This window comes from Propithecus coquereli, unplaced genomic scaffold (genome assembly GCF_000956105.1).
Source record: "Propithecus coquereli isolate 6110/MARCELLA unplaced genomic scaffold, Pcoq_1.0 Scaffold299, whole genome shotgun sequence".
Taxonomy (NCBI): Eukaryota; Metazoa; Chordata; class Mammalia; order Primates; family Indriidae; genus Propithecus; species Propithecus coquereli.
The window spans coordinates 974,946-987,940 of NW_012148607.1; the positions used below are offsets into that span (position 1 = coordinate 974,946).

General features: G+C 42.7%; 1 protein-coding gene and 1 pseudogene across 2 annotated transcripts in view; one reads left to right on the plus strand and one right to left on the minus strand.

Annotated features, from left to right (window-relative positions):
* Positions 1-3,204: 3,204 nt before the first annotated feature.
* The window catches only part of EFCAB14 (EF-hand calcium binding domain 14), a 42,561-nt gene continuing 32,770 nt past the window's right edge, over positions 3,205-12,995 (plus strand). The window contains exons 1-2 of the mRNA XM_012649016.1: positions 3,205-4,364; positions 6,193-6,341. Coding sequence (XP_012504470.1) covers positions 4,180-4,364; positions 6,193-6,341 — 334 coding nt within the window. The 5' untranslated portion in view covers positions 3,205-4,179. The remainder of the gene's footprint in view (positions 4,365-6,192; positions 6,342-12,995) is intronic.
* LOC105814035 lies at positions 11,852-12,684 on the minus strand (annotated as a pseudogene). Its single transcript, XR_001137683.1, has one exon. The product of XR_001137683.1 is annotated as a non-histone chromosomal protein HMG-14 pseudogene (transcript).

A 12,995-nucleotide genomic window follows, 5' to 3' on the forward strand; every position in this document is an offset into this window, starting at 1 on the left:
GAGATCTTAAAGAGCTTCAGCCCAGGAATTAGAAGATCTGGATCCCATTTCTGACCACGACCCTGGGCAAATTTGCCCCACTCTGTGCCTCAGTTTTCCCAAGCAAAAGCACTGTATTGAGTCTTCCAAGGTAGCACAGGTGCTCAAGACTTGGCTTTGCCACTTCCATGGGCTGTGATTTTGAGCACAGAGAAATCATCTTTGTCCAGCTTCTCCACAGAACTGCCAGGAGCATTCAGTGGACAAGCACTCACCCTGCGTGACACCTCATAGCATATAAAGCACTTTCATGCCACTCCTCCTTCAAACAGCACTCAGCAGAAGGCTGGGCAAGAAATATCATTATCCCCATTTTACAGACAGGAACTTTGAGGACCAGAGCTGTAAAGTGTGACTTCCCCAAGCTCACACTGCATTTTAGGCAAACTTTGAATAGGTTAATAGGCCTCCACAGGGTCATGATATGAGCATCTCCAAAGGAGAAGATGGGAGTCCTACTGTGGTAGGGCAGCATGGGCCTCTCAGTACAGGAGCCCCAGCTCCAAGGAGATTCGCTTAATTCCTGGCCTTGAGGGTCCCAGGTCTAAGGGAGGAGGCCAGAGAGGTGTCCAAGGGCTCCTGAGAAAAGAGAAACACCTAGCCAGCAGCTTTCGAAAGGTGGCAACATCCTGTGGGATGTCTACCCAATACAGGACAGGCATTATCTACAGATCATAGCAAATAGGCAGACAGAAGGAGCAAGAGATAGATCCAGCAGAAGCATCTCCTTATCTGTCAACTCCACTCTTACAGCCTCTCCACCCATGACCAGCCCACTGGCCAGTCCTGGGGAAGGTCTCCACCTGCAGAGAGGGCAGGATCTGGCTGAACAGAAGTCACTGCAGCTGGGGTAGTGCATCCCTGGCCCTGTCCCACACCCCTGGGTTCTGCAGATCCTGGTTCCTTTGGTAAGGACGTGACATCTATGATACAGGACGACCACCCACCCGGGGCTTCTGGTGACCACAGGACATGTTTGTGAAATGGTTCCTGAAGTCTGGAGCCTCACTTCTCTGTCCCCAGTCCTTCAGGGAAGTGCTAGTGAAGAACTATCCAATAAAACTTTCTGTAATGATGGAATTGTACTATTTTGTGCTGTCCAATAGCCACTAGCCACATATGGCTGTGGGCACAGTGGCCAGTGATACTGAAGAACTAATTTAAAATTTTTATTTAATTTTAATTAAATTAAATGTAGATTTAAATGGTCTTATATAGCTAGTAGCTACTGTATTGGGCAGTGCAGCTTTCAAAACAAAAATAAAACAATTATGCCATGATTTGGGGTTTCAAAAGCACTTTTATGATCATCTAATTTTCCTGGGAAATAGGTCTTTATCCCCCATACTTCAGAGGGAAAAACTGAAGAGAAACTAAATTGTGCCATGTTGACAGAGGTAGGAAGTATTAGAGGCATGATTTAATCCCAGATCTCTCCATTCCAAAACGCCACTCACATCTCTATGCAACACTGCACATGTAGGTAGTCATCGCTTACTTACTGGGTCATTGTTATTAGGTGTATACCTCTGGGCCAGACAGTTAAAAACAAATTAGACACAGGCTGAAACTTTGGGTGGGAAACCCCAAACAAAGGTGGTGTAATTCCACGATAAAAATATGGATGTAAAATTACTTTAAATGACTTTCTTTCAAGTAGTTCAAAGTACTTTGCTTTAAATACCATTTACATTTGATGACTCCCCAATTTACATTTCAGGCCCCAACCTCTTCCCAGAACTCCCAATGCATATACCAAATAACCTCTGTTTGAATATTGAAATGGCTTCTCGAGCTTGCCCTGATCTTCTTTTTCTCATCACAGTAAATGGCAATTCCCTTCTTCCAGTTGTTCCACCTCAAAACTCTGGAGTCATCCATGACTTCTCTTTTTTTCACACCTTTCATCTAATCTATCAGCAAAAAATTGTTAGCTCTATCTTCAAGAAGCACCCAGAATGCTCTCCATCTCCACCACTGCCTTCCTAGTCTATCATCATCACCATCGATGCACCTTCATCGCAGCTGGACTGTAACAAATTGATCTCCTGTGTCCCTCACTCTCCCAATTCTTTTTTCCACTCTGTAGCCAAAGTGATCTTTCTAAAACCTGAAAAGCCAGAAAATGCCTCCTCTCAGTTTAAAGCCCCCAAGGTTTCCCAAAGTCTTTGCAATGATCCTTAAGGCCCTATAAGCTCTGGCCTCTGATGCTTGACCTCATTTCTCACTGCTCAACTCCTTGCTCTTCAGGTCCACCCATACCAGGTCTTCCTGGCCACTCCTTCTTGCAGCCACTGCTCAGCTCATTTCCTCACTTCCTCCCACCTCTGACCAAATAAATGTCCCCTTATCACAGAGGCACTCCCCATCACCTTATCATGTTTCCATTTCCTCATAACATTTATCACCTCCTGACATTTAATATGTTTACCTGTTGTTGTAAGCTGCCGGAATAGACTGGCAGATAAAATACAGGAAGCCCAGTTAAACTTGAATTCAGAAAAACAACGAATAATTTTTTAGTTTGAGGATGTCCCAGATGTTGCATGGGATTTGTTTATATTAAGATATTATTCACTGTTTATCTCAAATCCAAACTTTACTGGGTGACCTGTATTTTTATTTGCTGAATCCGGCAACTCTATACAGGAAGGCAAGGACCCCGGTTATTTAGTTCATTGCTGTATCCCCAGCGCTAGAACAGTTCCTGACACATAGTAAGTTCTCAATGAATATTTATTGAATGAATTAATGTGTTCAACTGGATCATTAATCTGAAACACGTCTAAACTTTTAATAAACAGCCTGCGAGTCAGAGGGGCGTAGCCTCTAGGCTCACAATTGGGGGTTGATGAACATTTCATGCAAGTCGAGAGCTGGGTGCTTTGCCTGCCCCCGCCCCAGTTCCATGGGAAACAAAACTCAGCCTAGGTCAGGTAAGCGGTAGATACCAGGTGGCCCTCCTCGGGGCGGGGCCTCCCTAACCGGCAGGTGGGACCCAGCCCTAGCCAGAGCCAGGGCCCCTTTAACGCCCCGCCTCCCCGCCATCCCTCGCGCCCTCCGGCGTGACGTCAGTCCAGGGGGCGACCAATGGGGGCACGGCTTACTGGCAGGCAGCGCCGGCGGCCGCCGCCAAAGGGGAAGTAATCTGGGGCAGGAGCGATGGCCCGGGTCTGGAGCCCGCGGCCGCCGCCGCCTCCACCAGCGCGTCGGGAGCAGCCGCGGCCGGAGCCGGAGCGGGGGCCGGAGTCGCGGCTGGATCGGGGGCGGCGCGTGTGAGTTGCCGGAGCTGGAACACCTCAAACTCTAGGCGGGAGTGCTTTTAAGTGGGCTGGGCCGCAGTCGCCTTTCAGCACCGCGCCCCCCAGGCCCAGACAGCCTGGCTGGGGTCTACCCTGGCGCAGGACTGGCTCTTCTCAGGACGAGCCCTCTAAGTTGGGCTCTGGGTCTTCCTCAATCTCGGGCTCCCTTCAAACTCAGGACGGAGGCCGGAAAACGGTGATCATCCCAGACCCCTGCCAGCTTCCTGGCCCCGGCATTTTCTCAGCGGCCACGCAGTGCAGGGTTGTAGTGAGTGGGAGCCCCCTTCTGCCACCTCTCCAGCCAGGAAGGGACTAGCGCGTTCCCACGTTCTTGCTCTGCACCCGCCCCTCCCCTCGCATTCAAGAATAAGTTTCTTTTCCCTTTCTTTTCGAAATCCTGTCCCGAAGGTTAAAAACACCTATTCTGTGTGCCCTTCCCTAGCTCCTGGAGCACCTTTAGAAATATTGCGTACTTATCAGGGCTGAGAATCTCTCATTCTTGACTTGTTTTTTTTCCCCCTTTGGGATTCAGAGGTTGTCCCCTCTTTTCACCCTCTTAACTGACACTCTGTGCCTAGGGCCTTATCCATTTGGATCACCAGCTCTCTGGCCATCTCTATGTGACTCTCCCTACCCATCCGAGTTCCAGTTTCCTCTGGGCTCCAATCTCCAGTCGTCAGTGGATCTGGTCAGTCCCACCCCTAGGTGGGAGTGACCAGGGGGCTCTGGCCCGGAATTCCCCACCCTGGAAGGCAGCTCCAAGGCGGCAAGAGAATTGGGCGTCGGGTACGAACCTGGCTGCTCAGGAGTGGGCGCTGCACTCACCCCACACAAGAAGATGAAAAAGCGCAAAGAGCTCAATGCATTGATCGGCTTGGCTGGCGACAGCCGGAGAAAGAAGCCCAAGAAAGGCTCAAGCAGCCACCGCCTGCTTCGCACGGAGCCTCCTGACTCAGACTCTGAGTCTACCTCCGAGGAGGAAGAGGAATTTGGTGTGGTTGGAAATCGCTCTCGCTTTGTCAAGTGAGTGCTGAGGGGTGGGATAGGGAAAAGGCATCTCCTTGCACTGTCAAGGGGGCAAATTGACAGGAAGGAAAAAGGAAGTCCTTAGGAAGAAAAAAGAGAGTAAATCTTGGAACACAACGTGGGAGAAAAGGTTTTAGGGAGAAGACAAGTTCAGATCCTTGAATGAAGGATAACTTAGAGATCTGTCTTTAAGTGTAGAAGGGAAAGCTCCAAATCTAAGGTGGAAGTGTGGATTTGGGGAATGTGCCAAGAGCCTAGGGAGTGGTAAAGAAGCTAAGAACAGAGAGAGAGGAGCAGGAAAGCTTTCAGGACTAGACCTTTATAAAATAACATAGGAGAGATAGAGACCTTAAAACTGCAAATTACTTATATTTTGCACTCTTAAAATGAGCGTGAATCTTGGTGGTGGGGGAATATGGTGAGGGATATACTGTAGGAAGTATAAGCCTTGAGAACAGATGGAGGGTGGGGGACAAAAAGAAGAGGCATCTTTTTCCCAAATCATTTGTAGGTGGAGAGACCACTAGACAAGTAGTGGGGTTTGAGGATTTGGGGAATTGGGCCTCAGGGTGGGAAAGAGCTAAAGGGAACCTTGAAGATGCCCTTGGACCCTCTCAGGATGCACACTAAAAGAAAAGAGGATTCTGCTGAGGATGTGGAAGCAAGGGCCAGGCAGCAGGTTGGGGTGCTAAAAGAGGTTGTCTGGTTGGTTTAAAAGGTCTGTGTTCTTTTATTTTGTTAAAGGAAAAGTATGGTTTCTAATGACCTTTGCCATATTTGGTAATTAAGGACAATCCTGGGTTTGGAGGGTGAGGATCTGATGAAGTGTTAATCCTGGAATAGATATGCTGCTGAGTTAGTTTAGACCTTGAGGGCCAGTTGAAGTTTGGTGTGAAAACAAACCCCTTTCTGTGTTTCCTTCCTTCTGAGCCAATAAGCTAGAATGTACCAAGTGTCTGCCTCAACCTACAGATCCTATTTCTTTCATTCCATTTGCAGTAAAACTTGCTCAAAAGTTTATGAAGTTTCAGTAAACTGAAACAAGATCCCCTGGAATGAGTGTGTATTAGTGAGAGAAATAGATAGTTAAATTACAGTGCAGTGATGGAATTGCAGAGAAGCATTGATCTTTGTATTTTTTTTTTTTTTTTTTTTTTTTCGAGACAGAGTCTGGCTCTGTTGCCCGGGCTAGAGTGCCATGGCATCATCCTAGCTCACAGCAACCTCAATCTCCTGGGCTCAAGCAATCCTCCTGCCTCAGCCTCCCAGGTAGCTGGGACTACAGGCATGCGCCACCATGCCTGGCTAATTTTTTCCATATATATATATTTTTAGTTGTCCAGATCATTTCTTTCTATTTTTTAGTAGAGACGGGGTCTCGCTCTTGTTCAGGCTGGTCTCAAACTCCTGACCTTGAGCGATCCACCCGCCTAGGCCTCCCAGAGTGCTATGATTACAGGCGGGAGCCACTGCACCCGGCCTGATCTTTGTATTCTTATAACCTGAGCTTGTCTCCAGAGACCTGCCTCCTGAATTGATAGTAATAATGGCAGTGAGTTGCATTGCTATTAGGTTCTCTCTGTCATCCGCAGAACCTCCCTCTGTTTCATTTGAAACTTTTGTACCCAATAGATGAACTCTTCACAGGTCATATTATTTAGTCATTTTCCAACCTGCTGTTAAGATTTAAGTGCATTAGCCTATCTCCCCTGATAAATCCACTGGTTATTCATTGGAGAAGATAATTGCATGGCAACACATGTATGCTATTTCTAGCTATGCTCATAACTTTTGTACTCTTGGTTGAATTTGTTCCTTTGAGCAGGGGAGACTATTTGCGATGCTGCAAGATCTGTTATCCCCTCTGTGGTTTCGTCATCCTTGCTGCCTGTGTTGTAGCCTGTGTTGGCTTGGTGTGGATGCAGGTTGCTCTCAAGGAGGATCTGGATGCCCTCAAGGAAAAATTTAGAACAAGTAAGTGGTGACCCTTTTCAGAGTGTAATCTTGAACTCTTTCCAGGTTGTAAGACAAAGTGGACCATGGTGAATTAAGAGTTTTGCCCACTCTGGTGAAGCAATTATGCATTCCTTTCAGCATTTTTATACTCTTTCTCAGGTGTCAGCTCGAATGTTGTAACACTGATTTGTTTTTAAGTTAACAAACAAAAAACAGTGTTTACATACCACCAGGACAAGTGGTGGCATTACAAGTCAATGCTCAGAGTGCAGAAGGGAAGAGCTAAGGACCAGGAGTCTAGACCCTTGTTTAATCTCCACCTGTGTCCTGCACATCCCCAAGTATAAAGTGGTAATGGCAACAATGGGCTATTTTCTTCCATCTCACAGGGTCATTTGGGAAAGAACGTGGGAGCACCTATCAAGTGATTTCCTCTTAAGAAAAGCTATATAGGAACATAGGCATGGGAGATAATAATAGCCAACATTTATGGAATGCCTATTGTGTGCCAAGTCACAAATAAATCATTTTAGTCCCAAAATAGTCCTGTGAGATGGGTATTATTTTTATTATTTGTGTGCTCTTAAAAAGGCTCAGAAGGATTAAGTATTAATAACTTGTCCAGTGATTAAGTATAGCAGAGCTGAGACTTGTACCTGGTTCTCTTGCCTCCTTGCTGCCCAGGTTCATGTTCATAACCACTGCTATACTGCGTCACTGTTCCTAGTCCCTTTGTAAGCCTACACACATTTCTCTAAGTGCCCATAGATCCCTTTGATAATGAATTGAGCGGTAATCTAAAAGAAGTTTGGTAGAAGTACTGGAAGAGCTGGTTTTCTGCATACTTATTAGTTTTCAAGCTCAGAGCAAGAACTAATAGATTTCTCTCCTATGCTTAGCTGTGCTTGTGTTTATGACATTATCTACTTTAGAGAAAAAAACTTTAAATGCTATTAATTAGTGTAATTATTTTAAAGTTTTAGGAAATCTTTGTGATTCTTTGAACTAAATTACATATTCATGAAGGACTTAAAATAACCATAATGTTGCCTACCTTGAACGCTACACAACTAGCAGAAATATTTGTCTCATGAGTGAGTTTTAAAGTTTAAGGGACTTTTCAAGTCACAGAGTTTTAAATATTCTAAATTGTAAAGTTGTATTTTACATATCCAAACTACTTTTTCCGAAAGGTGTGTTTGCGTAGTAGCTTCAACCACATTTAACTTAAATATCTTTTATTAACAACACTGAAATTTTCGGTTCTGTGTTTCAAGGGTTAATCTTCTAAGCAATGGAACCAGTTTCAACTTAATCACAAATACTCTACCCTTAATAGCATTAGCACACCAGGAAACTGACCACAAGGCTTTCTCAAGGTCATAAAGAAATCTGGCTCCAGAACTGGAATTAGAGTTCTTACTTCCCATCTTAAACCTAGATCACAACATCCTCTCTTTCCTTCACCCCAGCTTCCCTTTGCTGCCTGTGGTTATTCAAGTTTTGAACTTGACCTAGGAATAGGTGATCCTTAACATGTTAATGATGTTTCTAGGGATGTTGCTTAGAAAAAAAAGTTAAAGTACTACTTTTGGTTTTCTCCTGAGTTTCTGATTCAAGGAATAGGATTAGATAAGCCACAATTCTCTGCCAGAATCATCCCAACCTATATGTTCTATCAACTGGTTGAATTCAGAGTACAGTATAAGAAAGACTGAGATTTGTACTCTGTAGTTATTTTTCCTCCTTAATGGTGGTTCTTGTAGTATTGCAAGGTATTTTTAAGGCCTATGTTTTCTTTGTATGTAAGTAATAATCATAACTTGGAAATGAGGTTCTCAGAAACAATGATTATAAATAACCACTGAAGACACCTGTCTGTGCCATCATCTCTCCATAATTAGTTGGTTCTCCTAGGCTTGTGCCATAGCTTGTTTTGATCACATATGGCAATTATTTATTTACATATTTCAAAACATTGCTCAATTCCACCCTCCAGGGATTCCTTTCTCTGACTGCTCTGTGCCTGTGTTTTTAGGATACCCATGTAATTTATACCTTAGCGGAGCTTTTCAGGGAATTTCTTTGTTTGGAAATACATATTTAAAATGTAGTACCTATACATGTAATAGACCTGGCAATCAATCAGTCAACAGATATGTGTTGAGCACTTGTTAATACCAGTCCCTGGAAATACTATACTGCCTTCAGGAGATGCCAGGAATTATAACCTGGACCATGAAGCCTGTTTTCTACCACTGAGCAACATTCCCCTAGGACCTAGACTACGTTTGTCAGTCAGCTGAATGAAGCAGATTTGGAATTGTCAATCCAGCGGTTTTGTTGACTGTGATTTGCTACAGTAGAAATGCCAGCACCTGCAATGTCTAAAAGCAGGACTTCCTGAGGGAGGGTAGAGGTGGGGCATAGTCAGTCCATAGGCTGAACCATTGTAGACTGTTTGCTAAGAGTTTTTTGTGAAAACCATTTTCTTCACTAAATGGGGTCAATCTTATTAAGTTTAAATGATCTTTTTTCGAATTATGCTTCTACATATACACACAGATTTTTTTTTTTTTTTCTTTGAGAAAGGGTTTCACTCTGTTGCCTGGGCTAGAGTACAGCAGCAGTATCATAGCTCACTGCAACCTCAAACTCCTGGGTTCAAACCGTCTTCCTGCCTCAGCCTTCTGAGTAGCTGGGACTACAGGTGCACACCACCATGGCCAGCTAACTTTTCTATTTTTTTGTGGAGAAGGGGGTCTCAACTCCTGGCCTCAAATGATCCTCCCACCTTGGCCTCCCAAAGTGTGGAGTACAGGTGTGAGCCACCTTGCCTGGCCTACTTTAAATATATTTTTAAAAGTCAATTTTTATTTCATGTTTTTCAAGAGGACAGTGGGATTCACTGACTCAAATAAGACCACCTACTTGTCTGGCTTTAGTACCTTTTTGAGAAATTCAGAGCCCCTTGTTCTTTATTTCAATAAATTTTCCAAGATGCTTGTGAAGAAAGGAAGAGGGATTACTAAAATGTCTGAAACAGAAAACAAAGCAGACAGGCTGTGCGTTTTTCTTTATGGTCAAAAGGAGTAACTTGATCGTAAGCTAAAAGCATTGGCTGGTCTTGAAACTCTCAGCTCAGTATTCTTTTTCCAGAACCAGGTACTTCAGAAGACCTCCACAGTTATTCTAAGGAAGAATTCTGTTCCCAGCCATCCCTCTCTGTCACTCAACTATGAAACGTTAGAGTAAATGAAAATAATTTGGAAGAGAAGGAAAGTATTAATGAATAAGGCATCTCCTTTTCTGGCTGAACAGGCAAAGTAATGATTTGGTTATTTGGTACAGAACTTAAAAAGGTCTTGTGCTGACAAGGCCATTAGGAGATATAAGTATCTGTGACCTCTGGAGTATAGTAGAAAGAGTACCAGTCCTAGGAGCAGAAGGTTTGACTGAATTCTGGCTTCTCATTACTAACTGTAAAACTTGGACAAGTCACTTACTCTTTCTGAGGCTTCATTTTCTTACCCAGAAAACATAAAGATGTATGTGTGCTACCAAAGCACTTTGGGCATTCCTGTCATAACATCTGTCACACTGCATAGTAATTCTGTGACCATGCCTCACTCCCCACTAGACTGAGAGCTTCAGGGTCTTTTTACACACCGGTGCTGAGTGCAGGGCTGGGCACATGGTAGGGGCTCAATAGCAAGTTGTTAAATAATTAATTACATAAAAGTTTATTGCAAACTGTAAAGACATTATATCAATATAAAATATTGCTCTTAGCATTGTATGTTCTGTTTGAAGGGTGTATACAGAAATTTCCATTTCCTGATTTTGAAGATTAGGAAATCAAAAAGAACTAAGTAAATTCTTTTGGGTATTAAACTACTAAATTTTAAATTAATTGCTTTCCATGTTGAAGAAACATGAATTGGTAATCATAAGTTGTACACTTCCTCCCATTTTTGTAACCAAAGTGCCTCTGCTTGGCTTGTCTCTCCTAAAAAGCCCCAAATCAAATAATGATTATGATCCTCTCTTGGCACATACAGTCCTCAGGATTCAGAGTGTTGTCAGGGATTGTCAACTATATATATTTATTAGTTACTCGTTAAAGCCCAGGTTATTTATGTTTTTGTCTTATTTTCTCTTCCACTTCTCCCTCCTAGTTAATGCATATAGACTCCAGGAAAGGGAGAGACTCCCTCTAACCTCCCGGGCCCTTGGGATGTTTGACCACCTGAGATGGCAGACATTTGTGGGATGTGTTCTTCTTTACAAGCTATCTGAAAATGTATAGGAAATTCAGTGTAATGCTAAGAGCTGCATTAATTCAGACTAAGTGGTAAAATGTTCTTACTGTGAGATGGATATCTGCAAACCGTGTGTAAATCAAATACTACATGAAAAAGCACCTAGGAAGTCTAATATTTATAATGCAATCCTTTGTCAAACATTTTTGAAAAATGAATAAAAATACGTAATTCCTTTTTGTTATTCTGAATTTTCAGATGGTGGGCTTGCTTGAAATAAGGATACTACCACCACCCCTGGTTTTGTGGTCTTTTTGTTGTTTTTAAGTGTGTTTGCTTGTTTGGGTTTTTTATTGGTTGAGTTTTCTTTGTTTAACTTGATAGTGTAACAACAACTCCATTTTACACCTTACAATTATTTCACTGGACAGGCATTTGAGTCCTTCTGTGTACCTGACACTGTGCTAGCCGCTGGAAATACATGACCAAGTAAGATCTAGTCTCTGTCCTCAAGCATCTCCCTGTCTGGTAAAGGAGTCAGACCAGTGAACAGATACAGCACAATGTGTTAAGTGCTTGGTAGAGTTTGGAGTGGTAAAATGGTAGCAGTGGACCAAGGTGGGCACCTGGCTGTTTAAGCTGAATCTTAAAAGGAATTAACTAGGCTAAGGTGGCAGCAATGAAGAAGGGGCAAGCCAAGGGCATGTAGGCAGAAAGAATAGTATGTGCAAGGTCCCAGAGGCTTAAGAGGTTAGCGTATCAGCAAGATCAGCTTGGCTGGAAAGCAGACGGAAGAGGTAGGTAAAGTGATGAGAAATGTGGTTGGAAGGCAAACAGAGGCCAGATTTTTTTCAGGTAATAAATACTTATTGAATGCCTAAATTGTGCCAGTATTCTAAGTGCTGACTATGTAAAAATGAACAAAGTCTTGGAGCTTACATTTTAGTAAACTATTTTATATAGGTCCTTCATGCCGGTTTTTTGTTTTTTTTTTTTTCTTTTGTAATTGAGATTTTATTGGTTGTGTTGAGGATCAGTACAGACATTTTCAATTTGTACACAATTCTTAATATACGTACCGAAAATCTAAAAAGTCATTTATTTTAATTCTTTTTAAAAGTTATTCCAGTGACTTTCCAGCTTAAAATTTGGAGACAAATTTTCCCTAAGAGGGTATCAAGTACCAGTATCTTCAAATGTTGATAAGCTGTTACGTAAGTCTCACCAATTCACAATTTATTATTATATATACTACACACTCAAATTTACAATCTTTCACAGCACATTAACCAAGTTATTAGGAAAACAGGACTACCACGACCAAAGATGTTACAGAGTGTATGCAATTCTGACAGAGACAGCCACGTTCAAGGAGTGGTTTTCTTTAGGAAACAAGTCTACTAAAAAACAACATGGGAATAGAAGTAATTTAAAATGTTCAAGACATTAAATGCAGGCCTGGGACTCCATATTGCCATTTAGTATGCTTTAACTAACCCCCATCTATGGAATGTTAAGCTGACACCCAAGACAGTCAAAGCCTCCCATAATTCAATATCCCACACTATTTTCTGGTTGTACCAAAAAATAAACAACCAGCGAATGATTTCACCTCTTAAAAAAAAGCATTTACACTTAAAAAATGGGATGAGGTGGGATTCCCTCCTTCTTAAAAATGTTTCTAGAGCTACTAAAAAACTTGCATTTACAAAATAGTTGATAAAAATATTCCTCTGGATTGTACAAGAAGGGAGACAGGGACCACTGATAAGACATGGTATATGGTATTAATCAGACTTGGCTTCTTTCTCTCCTGCTTCATCAGAGGCTGGACTCTCCTCAGTTTTAGTTTCTCCATTTTCTGCAGGTAAATCTTTAGTTTCTTGGTTAGCCACTTCAGCCTGTTTTCCCTTTGCTCCCCTTTTCCCTTTTGGTTGCATTTTTTTGTCTGAAGATTTATCCTTTGCTGCTGCCTTTTTGGGCTTCGTTTCCACTTTCGCAGGAGCAGGTTTAGCTGACAGCCGCGCGGATCTCCTCTTGGGCTCTTCCTTCACCGCGCCTTCGGCCGAGCTGACCTGCGGGGAGAGGCAGACCGGTTTTTTGTTTTAAGAAAGCATACAGTAACTAATCAGACAGTCTGTGGCTTTTAAAATATGATGTAGGCTTTATTCTGAAGGATGAGCCATTATCAATATTTTATTTTCAATGACAAGGAAAAATGCTCTTTAAAGAAAGAAGAGAAAGCACTCTTTTAGGCCTCTACTTTCAGGCTGGCAAATCTCTAAATTATTCAGGAGATACTTTTCCCGAAAGAAATGCCAAATTTCACTCTGTACTTCACCTACCATGTTCCTTTATTTTCTATTTCATTTTGAGCTTTCGGGTTGATTTAAGACTTAAGAAAACACTA